The 18066-nt window shown below is 29.3% G+C and overlaps 2 protein-coding genes across 2 annotated transcripts in view; one reads left to right on the plus strand and one right to left on the minus strand.

Moving 5' to 3' along the window:
* Positions 1 to 3553: 3553 nt before the first annotated feature.
* On the minus strand, positions 3554 to 7476 carry LOC117167882 (DNA-directed RNA polymerases I, II, and III subunit RPABC4). Its single transcript, XM_033353117.1, has 3 exons — positions 7322 to 7476; positions 3794 to 3886; positions 3554 to 3686 (listed from the first exon to the last, which is right to left on the minus strand). The coding sequence occupies exons 1-3, from the start codon at positions 7389 to 7391 to the stop codon at positions 3664 to 3666; spliced, it is 186 nt and encodes a 61-aa protein (XP_033209008.1). The 5' UTR covers positions 7392 to 7476; the 3' UTR covers positions 3554 to 3663.
* Positions 7477 to 8124: 648 nt separating this feature from the next.
* LOC117167147 (F-box only protein 43-like) overlaps positions 8125 to 18066 on the plus strand; it is a 60746-nt gene continuing 50804 nt past the window's right edge. The window contains exon 1 of the mRNA XM_033351860.1: positions 8125 to 9812. Coding sequence (XP_033207751.1) covers positions 8670 to 9812 — 1143 coding nt within the window. The 5' untranslated portion in view covers positions 8125 to 8669. The remainder of the gene's footprint in view (positions 9813 to 18066) is intronic.

Raw genomic sequence — 18066 nt, forward strand, 5'->3', positions numbered from 1 at the left:
CCTTAGATGTGGTGGAGAGAATTGTATCACGAAACATTTTCATTCGAACCAAAATGGCTTTTTTTGCCAGTGAATATCAGAAAACGGGACCGGAGTTAAGATTTTATATGTGTATTCGGAAGTTGTAGCGACAACTTTTGTGAGTCGTCGATCGCCAACATTTTGCCAGTGCTGATGTCAGATTTCTTCCCCAATTTTCACGACTCTGTTAATCTATTGATGAAAATGTAATTTATTTATTGTAAATAAAACAAATATTGCCTATATTTCATGACTTTTTCATCAACCTTGGGGATCACAGGGCAAAAAGGAGGAGAAATAGGGGAAAGGTTTATTTTTACATTTAGAAAAGAAGAAGCAAACTTTTTGGAAGAAATTTTATAGTTTTCAGACCTCGGACTCTCATCACATTGTTTGCAACTATTTTTCTGCCATTTCGAGAGGAATTTGTAAGGTTCGAAAAAACGATAAAAAAGATGTATTCTCAAGAAAAAAATGTAATTGTTTATATTTTAAACAAGATGTTCGTTTTTAATCAAAAACTGTTTAAATGAACCAAAAAGAACAAATTTCTAACGAAATAGTAGAATTTTCAATCTAGAAGATTACCTTTCTACCGGAGTAGATGATTTTTAAACGAAATACATAAATTTATAACCAAATTGTTGAGTTTTCAATAAATAAGATTAATTTTCTACCAAAAAATACGAACTTCTAACAAATTGCATACATTTTTTTAGTTTATATTTTTACGTTTCTAGCAATTTTTGACTAAATAGTTGAAATTTTAAACTAAAAAGTTCAATTTTAAAAAAGAAATAGGGTAGTTAAATTTTTATTTGAGCGAATTAATTTTCAACGAGAGAATATGATTCTCATTGTTTAAATTTCAACAAAAATAGAGTTTATTTTGAAATTAGAACAGCTAGCTTTAACCATAAAAAACGAATTTAAAAAAAAGCTTGAATCCTGAACTAAAGCAAATTAATTTACAATCAAATAATTTAATTTTCTAGCAAATTGCTTAATCTTCAATCCAAAAGCCAAATTTTCTACTAAATTGCTCAATTTTCAATCCAAAAAGCCATCTTTTATACAGAACCGTTGAATTTTTAAAATGATTATATTCATTTTCGACAAAAAGTTAACTTTTAACCAATCAGTTGAATTTTGAACAAAATAGTCAAATTTTCGGTTCAAAAAAATTAACGTTTAAGATTTAAGGCAGTAGTAGTTTATAAATAAAAAAATACTTTTATTTTTAAATCAAAAACAGCGGAATTTAACTATCAAGATCGAATTTAAAAAAACTGAATCCTCAAATTAAAAAAAAAATAATAATTTTCAACCAAATAGTTCAAATTTCAAAAATTCAATTTTCAATCCATAGAACCAAATTTTCTACAAAACAGTTGAATTTTCAAATCGACAATATCAATTTAGAAAAGAAAAAGTTAACTTTCAACTAATCAGTAGATTTTTGAATAAAATAGTTAAATTTTCGGTTAACAATTTAATCTTGAACAACAAAAAAAGCAAATTTTCAACTAAAATTATAAAGCTTCAACCGAAAAACTTAACTTTTAATACAATAATAGTTGACATTTCAGCAAAAAAATGTCAGCCAAATTTTCCACAAAACAAATCAATTATCAAATCGATAATATTAATTTTCAAAAAAAAAGTTACATTTTCGGTGAAAAAAATTAATGTTTAACCAAAAAAAAAAACGAATTTTCTAAAAAAATTGTGAATCTTCAATAAAAAAACATAACTTTTAAGAAAATAGTAATAATTGTTATAATACTTGATATTTGAATAAAATTAGATTTAAAAATAATAAAAAGCAGCTGAATTTTAACGAATTTCAAACAAAATAATTGAATCCTCAACTAAAACAAATTAATTTTCAAACAAATAGTTAAATTTTCTACTAAATTATTGGACTTTCAATAATAAAAGACGAAATTTTTACAAACCAGTTGAATTTTCAATTCGGTAATATCAATTTTCAACAAAAAAGTTAGCTTTCAACACAAAATTTTAATTTTCGGGGAATAAAATTAACGTTTAAGCAAAAAAAAAACGAATTTTAAGAAAATAGAAATAATTGTTTTTGTAATAGTTGATATTTTAATAAAAATATATTTTTTTAAATAAAAATCAGCTGAATTTTAATGAAAATAATGGAATCCTCGACTAAAACAGATTAATTTGCAATCAAATAGTTCAATTTTGCACTAAATTATTGAACTTTCAATCATAAAGGACGACATTTTTTCAAACCAGTTTAATTTTCAATTCGGTGATATCAATTTTCAACAAAAACGTTAATTTTTCGGGGAATCAAATTAACACTTAAGCAAAAAAACAAACAAAAAAACGAATTTTCAACAAAAAAAAAAGAACTTTTAAGAAAATAGTAATAATTGTTTTTGTAATTGTTGATATTTTAATAAAAATATATATATATTTTTTTTTTAATAAAAGGCCGCTGAATTTTAACGAAGTTTAAACAAAATAATGGAATCCTCAAATCAAGCAGATTAATTTTCAATCAAATAGTTAAATTTTCTACCAAATTATTGAACTTTTAATCTTAAAAGACGATATTTTTTCAAAGCAGTTGAATTATCAATTTTATTATATAATTTTAAACAAAAAAAGTTAATTTTAAACCAGTCATACTAATATTCGACGAAATAATTCCATTTTCTACCAAAAAGGTCAATTTTTAAACCGACAAAAAAATGGAATTTCAGGTTTAAAAAATTAAGTTTCAACCAAACTGACGAATGATCAACTAAAATGATGAATTTTCTAAATGTAATAGTTCAATTTTCAACAAAAATCATGAATTTTTAACTGTTGTACTTAAATTTTCAACAAAAAAGATGAATTTTAAACTAAGAAGATTAATCTCTAACTAAAAGATGAATTTTCTACAAAATACATGTATTTTCAAATAAAAAATTGAATAGTTAAATTTTTAGTTTAAAAATTAATGTTCATCTGGAGATGAATTTTTAAATAAAATTATGGAGTAACATTTTCAATCAAAAAATTTAATTATCAACAAGACTAACTTTTAACCAAGTAATTAAATATGAATTTAAAAAAATTGAACGAAAAATTTAGTATTTGATATTTCGACCAAAAATTTTTTCATTTATAATAAAAAATAGTGAAATTCAATATAAAAAAGCATTTTCAACAAAAACCGTTAAATATAGTAATATAAATCGTGTACAAATGAAGAACGCTCTCGAAAACATTTCATAATATTTCTAGGTTTTTCCAGGTATGAAAAAATTCCCGGAATATTCCAGGTTTTCCAGGTAGGGTAGACACCCCGCAAAAGAAGCTTTCACTGCTTACCATAGAATATTCTAGTTTTAAGTAAAATAATTTTGTATATTTCAAAAGAAAATGGGAAACAGGGAAAGTTTTTCGAGAATAGGGGAAAAACGGGGATTTAAAAAAATGGATAAACGCAGGAAATTAGGCGAAAGACTGTGAATCCAATATATATCAAAAAGAACAGATGCTGAAATAGTTCTAATAATCCGTTATATATTTGAAAAAATTCTCTTATATTACAATCAAGACTTACATACTTAAATTATTCAAAAATCAATCTCCCAGAATCCTTGGCCCATTTGATCAGCGAGCATCGAATACAACGACTAAAACAGAAAAAATAAGGATTGTTTCTAAACAGAAAAAAGACGGATTATTTATATATAGAAAGAAGTTGAAGTATTAAATTTAAATAATTTCGATCATTTCTTACAGCGTTTAGTTCGCTTCTTGTACATGATTCTGTAACCACATTCTCTGCATCGAATGGGATCCTTGGCTCTGATTTCGTTGTCGTGATGGCATTCTGTGATCAAATATTGAATATGTTACAATTTTTTATGAAAGAAGTATTTTAATGTTTTAGCATTATTTAAATGCTTTGTAATTGAAAATATTTAAACTTATTACGACTTTCAGTTAAATAGTGATAAATCAAATTATAAATTTGGGTTTATGTGAATTAAAATGCAAGTCTTGAAAAAAATGTTTACTCAGAGGATAAAAATTAACAATTTCATAATTGGAAGCATACAAAATAAAACAATTTTCAATTTTCAATTTGGGAATCCACTTCATTTTTTTGGAGTTTACTACATATATTTTCCAAAGTGGAGCTTCTAAAGCTTGAAGTCTGAAATTCGGCGTAAAAAAAAGTCTTTAAACATGTGAATAATGTTAGATTTAATCCGTTTTGTTTTTAAATTTCTTCCTTCCAGAGTATTAGTCTGCTTAAAGTAGCCCAAATTAGAATTTAGGTTTGTAAAATTTCCCGTAAAGAAAATCAAATATTCTATCTCTTATAAGCAAGTTTATTCAAAAATCGTCTTAGACATTTTTTTCTTAAAATTATCACGTAGTACCGCAGAAATGAGAATAGAAAAAAATGAGAGGAAAACCATTTTTAAATTTCCCTTAACTTTAATATTCAAAGACCAGTATTGTAAACATAGAATCTTTTATGAACGAAAAAGAAACAATTTCAGAATAAATTTATAAATGCTTTTCAAACAAGAAATATTACTTTTATAACATGAAAGATGAATTACTAATAAAAAAGGACGAATTTTGTACAAAACATTTCAATTTTCGACAAAAAAATCTGGCTTTTAAACAAAATAATTAATTTTTTAAATAAAATAGTTGGATTTTTCACCAAATCCTTGATTTTTCTACCTGCAAAGATGAATTTTTAACTATACTATAGTAATAGCTGAAAATTCAACAAAAATAGATTTTATCTACAAATAAAAAACAGCTGGATTTCAAAGAATTTTCAACAAAATAATTGAAACTTTAAATAAAACTGATTAATTTTCAACAAAATACTTAAGCTTTCTACCAAATTATTGAATTTTCAAGCCTAAATGACGAAATTGGTTTAAAACAGTTGAATATTCAAATCGATAATGTCCATTTAAAAAAAAGTTGACTTTTTTACGTATCAGTTGAATTTTCAACAAGAAAGTTAAAAGTTCAGTTAATAAAAGTGAATTTTCAATTTTCTATCAAATTGCTGAATGTTAAATCCAAAAATACCAATTTTTCACAAAACAGATCAATTTTCAAATCGATAATATCAATTTTTCCACAAAAATTTCAATTTCCGACAAAAAAATCTGACTTTTAAACAAAACAATTAATTTTTTAATAAAATAGTTGCATTTTTTACCAAATTCTTGATTTTTCTACATATAAAGATGAATTTCTACCTACACAGTCAAATTTTCAAAGAAAAAATATCAAAATTCTAACAAAAACAGTTCCTTTTGCAACCAAATAGTTAAATTTATAACCGAAAACCATCAATTTCAAACTAAGAAGATTAGAGTTCTACCAAAAAAGACGAATTTTTAACTAAAAAGTATCAATTTTCAACTAAAAAGGGAAAATTAACATTTTTAGTTATTCTAATTTTAAACTGAGAAAATATTAATCTTTAACAAAATAGTTTAACTTTCAACCAACGAGGTGAACTCTCTAGAGAAAAAAAAAACGAATTTCAACAAAAAAGACGAATATTCAACCAAATAATGAAATCCGCAAGCAAACAAGATTAATTTTAAACAAAACAGTTGGACTGTTAACCAAACAAGATCAAATTTATACTAAAACAGATGAATTTTTAACCAAAAAACACGAATTTTTAAACAAATGTTAGAATTTCCAACCAAAAATGTCTCAGCTAATTTTTTTCAAGACCAAAATACGTATTTCTAGTTTATATAGACGAATTTTCGACCACAAAAAGCTGACTTTTAACTAAATACTCTGATTTTGCTACAAACTAATAAAATTGTTAATAAAATGGTTGAATCTTAAACTATATACTGGAATTTTATACCTACAGAGATAAATTAAGAATTTTCAACAAATCGGTCAAATTTTTAACCTTAAAGATTAAATTTCAAAGAAAAACAGTTCCATTTTCAACTAAATATATAAATTTTCAACAAAATAGTTGAATTTATGACCAAATCATTGAATTTTTCACCAAAAAAATATTAAATGTATACCAAAAAAGAACATTAAAAAAATTAATATTACAACCAAGATCAATTTTCTAACAAAAAACGAATTTTGAACAAAACACATGCATTTCTAAAAAAAAGAGTTGAAATTTCAACTAAAAAAGTAATTTTAAATAAGATAAAAGGATTTTTCAACAAAATAGACAAATTTAGAAACGAGAATGACAAATTTTAACATGGAAGTTCATTTTGAACCAAACAGTTGCATTTTTAACCAAATGAGAGCACATTTCAAAACAAGAAGATTAGTTTTGTACCACAGATTATTTATCAACTAAAAAGTACGAATTTTCAACTGAAAAAATGCATTTTTTTACAAAACAGATAAATCCTAAAATAAGCAGTTGCATTTTTATCTCAAAAGAGATTAAATTTCTACTAAAACAGATGAATTAAACAAAAAGTTGTGTAATTTTCAACACCAAAATGTGAATTTTCAATAAAAAGGAAGACTTTTTAACAAAATACTTGAATTTTCAAGAGAATGATAAAATCTGTAACTAAAAATATAATTTCCAAAAGGAAGCAAATGCAAAAATAATAAATAGAAATAAAACTTAATTTTTAAAATTCCCTTATTTTTGTTTTTATAATATTTTTAATTGTTCCTGGCCATCAATATTCAAAGAATAGAAACTTAATCAAGTAACAACATTTTAAATATAGAATATTTTATAAACAAAATAAAACATTTTACCATTTTTAATTTATTATTCTTAATAGTTATTTAAAGTACCTATGCTAATCTCTGACTTTTGCTGGCCAATCAAATTTCCTGAATTTTCCCTGATTTCACACATCATGGGCAATTTTTGAAAATTTGTAAAAAACCATGGAGAAGTCGAAAAATTTAACGAGAAAACTAAAAAGAATGTTACACCTTAAAATATGGCCCATGTAATAAAGAAAAATCAATTTCTATGTAAAAACCATAACAAAAAAAGGAACAAAATATCCCACAAATACTATTCATTTGGAATTATGCATACATTTTAAGGTTATGAACACGTTGGGCGAAACGAGTGACGCATTGATTTGCCGATTCTACTTCTTAATAATTTACATGTTTCTGATCAATTTCTCCACTTATCTTAAATTTAAAATTAATATTCACGAGTCTTTAATATAAATCGTATAAAAGCAGATACACATGTGAAAAAAGCGAAAACCAAGAAGTGAGGTTAGATAAGTGAAATATGAAAAAAACTTACCACCGCAAATGTAGACCATCGCTTGTTTTGGAGTAGTAGTGGATTCCGTTTTACTTGTGGATGTATCCATAATTAATTTTATTATTAATATATAAAAGAAAAACAAGATTACTGTTGGAGCTTCAGTCGCTGACAAGTGACAAAACAATGCAAATAATGTAATTGTAGATCGCGCCGCTAGAGTTCAAAACTGGTAACAATGAAATCTACTTTTTATTTATTCTTTCTACAAAGAAAATTTCAATAAACTCTGTGCATATTGCAGTTAATTCACTCACATCATTTATTAAATTACGCTGTCCTAATCCATTTTAAACATTTTTAATGTTGTATAAAATAAAATGAATGTGATTAAAACGTCATACACTTCTGTATTTCTGGTTGCCTTTCCCAGGCGCTTTTGTTTAAAGATTGTTGAAAGAAATAACAGAAAAACAAGCAAATTAATTGTCTATGAAGTTCGATGATTGTGTTCAAAAAAATCTGAGATTAATCAAATGATTCATACTATTTTAAAATGAGTTACATTATCCAAAATGAAATTAATCAAATTCAGTTTTCTAAATTTTGTCTCCAAAACAAATCGAAATTTTATCATCTAAGGATGATTTGCTCATTTGAATATTTATCTTCCTAATTCCACTTGTGGATAGGAAAAGAGCTATGAAACTGTAATGAGAATGACCTTGAAAGAAACTACGCGCAACTACGCAACTACACGTTCCCCAGCAACAGAGAACGTCCGCCAGAGCACGCTTGGTAACCGCGGGATTTCTACCTCGCTCTGATTGGTCGCTCATGTGGTGGGGCGTCGGGTAAGTTTTGAAAGTTTTGTTCTCGTCTCAATGTTGTACCACGGGGCACGCAGAGTCGTGGTCCTCGCTTACGCGTGTTGCGCGTGTTCTGTCGCGTTTTGCACCCCCCAAGTGCCATCATTCCGAGTGACAGCTTTCGTGTAGTGACATTTATGTTAGGAAATTCGCGTCGCGTTACCTCCAGTGAATTCTAACCTTAAAATAAGTGTATTTGTGTTCGTGGATTAACGTTTTTGAGTGAACTTTGTCAGTAAACTTTTTCCAGAGGGGTTGCTTCTAACCTCTTTGCGGCACAGTGACGCTAACCCCCCAGTTTCATTGTCCTGGAATGATGACCTAGTGAGTGAAAACTTTCGCAGGAAATTCCTGCTTATTAAGAGCCAACAGCATGTGAAATGTAAACAAACAAGAAGTCCTCTAGCATGTTTATTCGGAGAATGTAGTTTCTTCGGAACTTTTATTTAGTTTATTCTTCGTCGATTTTCGCCATTTTTCATCGGCTTTTCCCGGAATTTTCACCGCACTCTGCCAAAATGGACGAAACTACGAAAATCGTCGAAACCCCTCACGGGAAGATGAGCAATCGAAGTTCTCGAAGCTCTTTTGCAGACTACGACAGTGGTTATTTAACCCTAACCCCGCACTCGATGTGCCATTCTCCGATTGCAGTGGGTCGACCCAGGATTTCGAGCACCTCCACAAAACGCCATCTCCGTCTGCGAGTCGAGCCCTGGCAGTCTGACAGAATCACGAGGTACCGGTCAAAATTCAATCAACTCCTGGACAATTCCTACTGCGATTTAGCTGAGGCTGCGGAACCCTCGTCTTCTGGGAATGCAAGATGCAGCGGTACCGAAGATCACGGCATGCTCCCAGAGTACCAGGAATTCGGGATGGAACTACGGACTCGAAATCTCCGAAATTGGAGGGCGGCCGTTCCGGTCACCCCGGCATCGAAGATGGAAATTTTGTCGTCCTCGCCTCCTTCACCTGCGATTCCTTCATCGTCTTTCCAGGCCTCAGAACCCACAGAAGATGTCGAGATGAATCCGATGACATTGAATGAACATAGAATGCATCAGAGTACACCTCACACATCTCCGACGAGTTTTCAGAGAATGCGGAAGTCTAGTCCGATTTTCATATCTGCCGAAAATCGGAGGCTGAGCAAACTTGCAATCAGTGAATTGGCAACTGTACCGGAAATCAAGCCGAAGAGACTTGACTTCAGTCAGCAGGGTCTTACTGCTTCGCTGAGAAGGTCCAGAGCCATCAGGGATTTCACTGGCACCGAAAATGTTGATATGCTTCTTTTGCTGGGAGAGAAAAGCAACCACTGGAGGATAGTCTCCAAGATTTTGGGACTTCTCAGTCCCCAGGATCTTTGCTCGGTTAGCATGGTTTCGAAGGCTTGGAAAAGGATTTGTGCGAATGATTCAAAGTCGAATGTGAGAAGACTGGCCTATGTAATACTCAGGCAGGATTTGAAGGAGAATTTAAAGTATAGCAGGAAAGTCAAGCTGGAGGGTGATATTATCACGAGTCCCAGGAGTAGATACACGAGGAAGGGATATCTTCTGGAGGTCCAGAATTTGCTCCAGGTTCCGCAGAAAACTATTCCACCGAACAGCCCTCCAGTCTCGCCGAGCAAAGTCAAGTTTCACTCGTTTGTTAAGGTAATTTTATTTTCCGAGATTAAAAAAGCAATTATTTTCAGATCAATTGTGACTTTTGTCTGGAAACAATGTTTGTAGTGTGGAATATTGTTTCCCATTTTGGAAATATTTCAGAGGGATCGGCCAGGGTGGCCGTAGATCAAGGAATGAATTGTAGGGATTAAACAAATGTTAATGGCGATTTAAAGCTCTTCCCAGAATTTGGGAAGATATGGCACAATTTTATAGGGCCTATGTTTTATGGTTTTTTAAAAGATTCCAAACGATTTTATCAGATATAGGTGGAAAGATTATTTTAAGAGGCTCGAAAAGCTTTCAAGTTTACAAAATTTGAGGAAATATCTTCAGAATTTATGTAACTTCCCGGCATTTTATATAATTTTAATGGGATTTGATCATATTTGATTGGATTTCAAAGAATTTGCCACAAAAATGATTTGAATTACAAGGAATTCGAAGATTTTTAAGCATTGGAAGGTATTTCCAAATAATTAAAAAAGATTTTAGGGTATATTTGTTAAAATTCAAAATAATTTTCAAGAGCTTTAAACAATTTCAAACGATTGTACATGTTTTAGAATATTTTAGAGAATTTAAAAAGATTCTGATTCATTTTTAAGAGCTATAAAAAGTTTCAAAGGATTTAAACAATTTTTAGTAATTTAAATAGATTCCAAGGCATTTTTAACTGATTTAAATAATTTGAAGGAATTTCGACGATTATGATAAAGAATTTAAAAAACTCTATGAATTTTAATCAATTTTCCAGGTTTTTGATGAAATATCAAATTTCATAGAATTTTGCGGAATTTCATAAAATATAAATGGATTTGAAAGAGTTTATTCACAACAGTTGTGGGATTTTGTAGGATTTAAAAGATATTCAAGTAAATCAAGGTATTGGCAAAGATTTTCGGCTGTTTTTGAGATTCCAAAGAATTTTCAAGACCTTTAAGGTCTGTTAAGATTTTAAGACATTTAAAAAGATGTGAAGGGATTTCATCTGGTTTCTAAAGGATTTGATTGAATTTTAAAGGCTCTCAAAATAATTTAAGAAATGAAAAAGGTTTTCAGGAAGTATCATATTTCACAGGTTGCTATAATATTTTAATGGATTTCAAAGAATTTTTTTACTGTAATTCCGGAATTTCGAATTCACCGTAAATTCTTATTAATTTATCTTGAATTCATTAAATTCTTAGTTTTTGTTTAATTTACCTTTAAGTATTTTAAACTCTCATCGAATTCTTAATCATTCCATCAAATTCGTTTGAACTCCCTGTATTTTTAATGAATTTTATCGAATTTTTCTCATTTTCCTTAATTCCACTAAATTCAATTCAATTTTACCGAAATCGATCGTAATTTTTGTATTAACAAAATTTTTTACAATTCTTTTGCATTTAACTCGAATTGTTTCGAATTCTTCTAAATTCAAAAGAATAATTTTTCCCTTTCTTATATATTCTCTCAAGTCGATTACACAGATTTTTAGAAACATCGTACTTTTTTTAAGTGAATTTTTAAAACAAACTTATCTTTTTGTTTATGCTTTTAATGGAATTCTTTTACACAAGATAAATTCATTTATGTTTATGTTTAAAAGATTTATTTTCTAAATTCAATAATAGACATTAAACCATAGAACTTGCTGCCGTTATCTAAAGTTTGGTTCTTGGTCAACTCTACAAATAAATTAAAAATCTGCGAATTTCAATTTAACATTCTATACTACAAATTTTACAAGCTAATAATTTTTTTCTTGAAATATGAATGTAAAGATCTGTAAAGATCATGATTTGGAGTACTGTTTCTAATTTTGGAAATCCTTCAGAGGGTTCAACATGTTGAATATTTTTTCAGGCATTAAAATGAAACATTTTCAGGTTCAAAAGATTTTACAAAGACCTCCCTGTTTCTTCGTAGAAGCATAGCCACATTTTCTCAAGAGGACATTAAACTTTTACATTTGTGGAGTCCACTGCCCTGTTGAGGAATTGTAACAATGTTGCTGACTGTTAGTAATTCGTTTCCACTGAGTAAGTCTATCGCCCTTACAGAGTCATATTCGACCTGTTAACAATAAAGACACCCAAGTAAGGTTCATTTCTCGCAACTTGGGACTTGTGTTCGCTATTCTCTTATCAATCACTCATATATACGTGTTCATCGTCTTAAGGCCTTTAACGTTCTGTATTAAGTTTCACTCTTTCAAATAACAATTTTCTTCATCCGCCTCTTTCAAAGGTTTATAAAACGAATTTTCCTTATTCGAATTTGATATTTAAGTTCAGCATCAGTACATAAGAATCGGATATAGTTTCCTTACTTTAATTTTATTGATCAATTATTATTCCTGTTATGTTTTTATCAACAATTAGCATCTGTGGACTTTTATATTATCGCCAAATTTCCAGCAATGCGCGATTCTTATCTAGAGGTCTCGAGTCTAAACAACCTAATAAAAATAAAAATGATTTATTAAATTATTCGTCAGTTCTATAAAGTTCGGTCCAAACGATCTGGACGAATATTCATACATGAAATTATCGAGAACTAAGCGCGACCCAGCGAAGATGTACAAAATACTCGATGCATATCTTTCGCCGAAAAAAACTCAGACAAGATTCACAGCATCATTAGTCGGAATGCACGGAGATTCGTTTTCGCATAATGAGCTATTCCCGTGGGATAAAACTCATTTTATGGGGTCCGGTTTCATGGGCTTATCGTGACTCTATTATTTCAGATATGGTAACTCTGGATGTAGGAAATATTGCCCCTAATATGTAACTAAATGAAATTCAATCGTAAAATGTTTATAGTTTCAATTTTCAACCGACCATAATTTGTAAGACTCGCAAAAACCAAATCAATAATTACAAGTTATTGTCGTTAATTCCCACGGTGTAGAGGCTTCCTTAACTTTCGGTTTGTTTGCTATTTATTTTGCCTCGTGGTTTTATGAGAAACCCTATAAGGTTATCTTACACCTGATCCTCTTAACTCCTCTGATCCTCATAAAAGTGAAAATAATCGTCTGTATGGAAGCAAACAGGGGTGCTAATTTGCTTTCCTTATCTACAGGAAGTTTGAGTATTTGCAGAAGGCATTGCCACTCGTCTTGCAGAAAACGTCCCATGGGCTTTTTTTTGAGGATGAGTAATAGTTATCGTGATAAAGGGTGTCGACCATTGTTCAGTTAAATTTTAATTTTCCTTGCGGCAGTTGAACCCCTATCTTTACTTCCTCTTTCCTCACGTGTGCTCACCTTAATAGCTACGTTTACAACCGCCCAAGAAGGGAAGTCGAGCAACGGAACCCTAACTAGCTTTCTTCACCGGAAACCGTTGCTGACGATCTTCCGCTTTCGAGGGACTTCCAAGTTCTAAGGGAATTTCCGGCTAAGTCGACGATTCGCATGGTTACCCCTTTTCCAGTTGATAATTATTACTTTTTGTATGAGACATCTCAATTTGAAAATTGTCAAAAATTGGGAAGTGATTTTATTTTATGGCCAGGAATTTTGTTTGAATTCTTAGTCTTAGCAGATTATATATTTTCTATTATTTCAGGCCTGCCACGAGTCAATACTCGGGGTTTCTAGAAAAGTTCCGTTTTTAAACTTCCAGGTTTTTCTAGTAAAAAATAAATTAGTGATTTGGAAATTTCAAGTTCGCCGTAAAGTACTAAAATAATTATTAAGACTTTAACATAAGTTTCACTAAAAAATTCTAATAGTTTGTTGAAAAATCGGCTTGCTTTCAAATTTAAATTGTTTAAAATTTTATAACTTAGAAAGCAGTGCCTTATTATTTAAGGACTTTTTAATTCGTAAACCATAAAATTGAATAATTTTTAGTTTAGACTTGATAATTTAGACTTCAGATTTATTTTTAATTACTAATGGTTCAACTCTTCGGAATATTTGAAGCTTTATTAATTCAAATATTAAAAAACTTATTTGTTTCAATTACAAATATTAAAAATGGGGCAGTTTCCAATTAAAAACTCTAATAGTTGAGCTGTTGCATATTTGAAGTCTTGAATATTATAAATATGTAAAAGATTGAATTTCCGAGATTGTGAATTAGAACCCTTTTTTGCTTTCTTGTTATTGCCAAGGTTGCAAATATTTCAAGGAATTTCATGAATTTTAACAAAATTAAACTAATTAATTGATATAACAAAAAATTTCAAAACATTTTATAGCATTTCATAATATATCAAGGGACTTTAAAAGGATTTAAAGGATTACAAAAATTTCTAATTTGTATAAAGTAACTTCTAAAAATTAAAAATGTTAATGAAAAATAAAAACTTTTTAATATCTCTTGTTTAAAATATGAATAGAACCATTTCAATCGCCGAATCGTGTACAATTTCAAATTGAATAGCTGAATAGTTACATTTTTCAGAACTTCTTTCTCAATCTGTCGAATTTTGATTGCCCGAAGTACAATTGCTAAATCTCAAAATTTGTCAATTTTGAATAAGCTCGGTTTGAAAATGTTTCATTTAAAGTATTTCTTTGTTGAAAATTTAAAAAAAATTGTTCAATTTCGAGGGAAAATTGTACAATTTTAAATATTTTTACTTTGCGGATTGTCTAATTTTGAAATCTTTGAATTTGTACTTGACTCAACGTTAGAGTTTAAAGCTTTAATTTTTTATTTTTTATTTTAAACGCAGGCCTGGTAGCGTGAAACATGTTTTGACTTTTTTATAAAATGCTACTTTTTTAAGGAAAAATATATTCGAGTTTTTTCGGTTTTTCTCAGTTAAAGTTGAAATGAAAAATTATAAAAAATGGTACCATTTTAATTTAGAACATTGAAATTGGAATAATTTCTCAGTTAAGCTTTATAATTCGAACCTTTTTAATTAATAGCGTTTGAAATTGAAGAATTTCGAATTGCGCGAATCCGTATAAAAAGTTTTAATTTTTCAAATTGCATGTTGGCTACTTTTAAGTCAAAATCAAGTTCAAAATAAATGTTCTTGAAGTTAAAAATGAATGTAAATTACAAAATTTTCTAATTTGAAAGTCATCCAAGTTGATAAGTTTAACAGTTCAAAAAGAAATATTTTAACTCAGATTTGGAATCCTTCAAGCTGAATGACTATTGTTAAAAATTTCTTTGAAGTCTAAAGTTTATTTTGATTGTACAAAGAATATTTCAAAATAAATAACAATTACGCCTGATACTTCTTTTTTTCATTATGTACCTTTACAAATTTAATGTTTCAAATTTTTGAATTTTTCGCAATCAATTTGGAGATTATTTGTTGAATATTTCAAGTTATAAATTGTGTAGTTTTGAAGGCTTGCATTTGAAAATTGAAATTAAATTACTATGAAAAATGTTTTAAATCGGGAAACCCCCGCGAATTTTGTTTTGAATCACCCTATAAATATTTCCGATCGCAGCCGAAAAAAGGCGAAGTGAAAAATCCCCGGGGAAAACCCACGAGGATGACGCTCGGTATTCAAAACCCAGGGGCGCCCGGTTATCCTAAGAGTACCATAAAAAATCATAAACATTAGATACCTAAGAGTATTTAATTTTTAGAAATATAAATATTGTTCAGGACTGAACAGGTATTAATCTTTTAAAATTGGAAAGGTTTATTTTACACAACAGGTTATGAAGAAAGACTTTCCCATGATTTGAAATCAGTATTTCCCAGATGGGAAGCTGACCTAACATTATTTCCACTTGAAAGGACCGATTTTATTTTAAGCTAAATCAGCCCTCGGCATTGTCATTCTCGATTCATATTATAATTCCAATAACGTGTCTAAACTATCCCAACCGACGGCCACGTGTTTGCAGGAGCCGACTGCTTCTACACCTGGCCAGGTGTTTTCCCCACATATAGGTATCTATATATCTATAACTCCTGGCTCTTTTACTTTGTCACGCTCTCCCTCTCTTTCTCTCCCTCCCTCTCTCCCTATAATGTGACATGCAGCGTGAACTGGTGGAGAACGTGCGAAAAGAAGACTGATAATGATGCAAAAAGAAATATCGGCGCAATTTACGATAAGAGGAATTCCGTAGTGGTGTCTGTAGAAACTTCACAAATCTTTTCATTCATTGCCATTTCTCACATTTCTTTCTTTAGACGCGGATTACTCTTCCTTTCATTGATGAGTCCAAAGTTTTCGCAAATTTGCGAAACACACTTTGAAGTTGAATTAATTTTCTCCTTAGTCTTGAATAAATTTCTAATTAGTTGACTGTTAAATGATCAAGTTAATTAAATTCTTCTGCGGAATGATTTTTAGATCTGTTTAATCACTTTCAGCGTGAGATAATATTTTCGGAATCAAATGTCTCTACTCTGATGGAATTTATATTGATCGTTTCAGCCACCCTTCGGCTTAGCATTTGCTCTTTGATTTGTATGTGATCGATAATACATTCTCTCAGGTATGAATGGGGCAGAAAATCAGTGCGTGCAACACTGCTGCAATTCATGATAAGTTCTCACGTTATCGGTCCTCTTTTGTACTCATTTTTTTTGGTATCGAAATTTCGCTTTAGCTTGGTGTAAAAGTGGTGGCAGTTTTATCTTGTGAGTGGTCTGCATTCTTTTTAATCTTTTTTTTTATTTAAATCTTTTTTACACGATTTCCAATTTTAACATGATGATCTCTCATTTTTTACGTAATTTTCTACATCCTACTTTCTGCAGAGTTGTTCCAGGTCAGGGAATTCTGGAAAACCAGTGAATGTCAGAATATCTGAAAGAGAAAGGGAATTTTCGATGGTTAAATCTTTTATTATTTAGTTTAACATTCAAGGTTTATTTTTTTTGAAAATTCAACTGATTTGTAAAAAAACTCGTCTTTTTGGCATAAAAATTCAACTTTTTTTTGTTGAAAATTCTTTGTTTTTATTGAAAATTAATTTCTTTAACTGACAATTTAACTATTTCATATTTTGTTGTAGAATAATAATCTTCGTGGTGAAAGATTCGTCTTTTGGTTAAAAATTCATTATTTAGTTGAAAATTTAACTAGTTTGTTAAAACTCTTATTTTTTATGTTAAAAATAATGTTTTTAACTCAAACTATAAATATTCCATTTTCGGTTGAAAATTCATGTATTTTGTTGGAAATTATTTCTTTCTTTAGTAAAAAGAAAATTAGTCTTGATTGAAAATTCGCCTTTTTGGTCAAAATTTCAACTATTTGTTATAATATTTTTTTTTATTGAAAATTCATTTTTTAACGTGGGAATTAAACGATTTCAATTTTTTGTTGAAAATGAGTATTTTTCATGTATTTAGAAAATTCATGTATTTAGTTCAAAATTATTCTTTTTTTTTTGTATAAAATTAATGTTCTTGGTTGAAAATTTATCTCTTGTTGAAAATTAATTTCCTTTACTCAAAAATGTAACTATTCAGTTTTTTTGTTACAAATTAACTTTTTCAACTTAAAATTTAACTACTCTATTTTGAGTTGTAATATATATGCGGTTCCGCGTTTTTTTATATTACATTTTTTTACATATACCTAAGAAACGCTTGGAGCTTGTTTGTCACTTAATTATGGTGTAGAATTTTTGCCCGAGTTAGAAAAAAATATTTCCCTCTGAACCAGGGTACCAATTATAGTATGGTTAAGGTAGTATGTTTGTTTTGGAAATTCCATTTTCCCAAGAAATATTCATGCAGGCTAATGGCTCGATTACTCCAAATTTTGTTTGAATGAAAGCTTTGTTTTATATTATTTAATTAACAAACTAGGGATAAATATGTTATTAATAAAATTTGTTTTTTAATAAAAATCGAAGTATATTGTGTTTGTCATTTAAGAGGAATATAAATTTGACCCAGAAACATACTACAAACTCTTAATGTATGGGAAACTTCAAAAGACTTCATTTTTAGTATGTGAACTCATATTTTCACCAATTCAATATGTTTTTCTTCAAGATTTCACTACAAGAACTTGTATTGACAACGTATCATTTGATGCTACACAGGGTTCTATATACATTGTATTATGGCAGTCATTCCAGTATTGGGTACAGGTAGATCTTGCAAACTCTGATATGAAACATTCAGTCACGATGTAGCCTACTTTACGGATTAATATTCTAGGTCTACCTATTATACGAAATCAAGTAAAATAAATTCAAAAATACTTATTCGTAGGGTAATGAAAATAACAGAAGCAAAGATTTGGGAAGTCCAATGTGGGTTTATGCCAGGAAGGTCATGTACGGATCAAATATTT

Source organism: Belonocnema kinseyi, chromosome 2, assembly GCF_010883055.1.
Source record: "Belonocnema kinseyi isolate 2016_QV_RU_SX_M_011 chromosome 2, B_treatae_v1, whole genome shotgun sequence".
Classification (NCBI taxonomy): Eukaryota; Metazoa; Arthropoda; class Insecta; order Hymenoptera; family Cynipidae; genus Belonocnema; species Belonocnema kinseyi.

Bases quoted from the DNA above. Each gene is read 5' to 3' on its own strand.
- LOC117167882 (XM_033353117.1), bottom strand. From the start codon at position 7,391: ATGGATACATCCACAAGTAAAACGGAATCCACTACTACTCCAAAACAA. The intron at 3,887-7,321 runs GTAAGTTTTTTT...ATTTGATCACAG, and splicing joins GATGGTCTACATTTGCGGTG to AATGCCATCACGACAACGAA. The intron at 3,687-3,793 runs GTAAGAAATGAT...TTTCTGTTTTAG, and splicing joins CAAGAAGCGAACTAAACGCT to TCGTTGTATTCGATGCTCGC.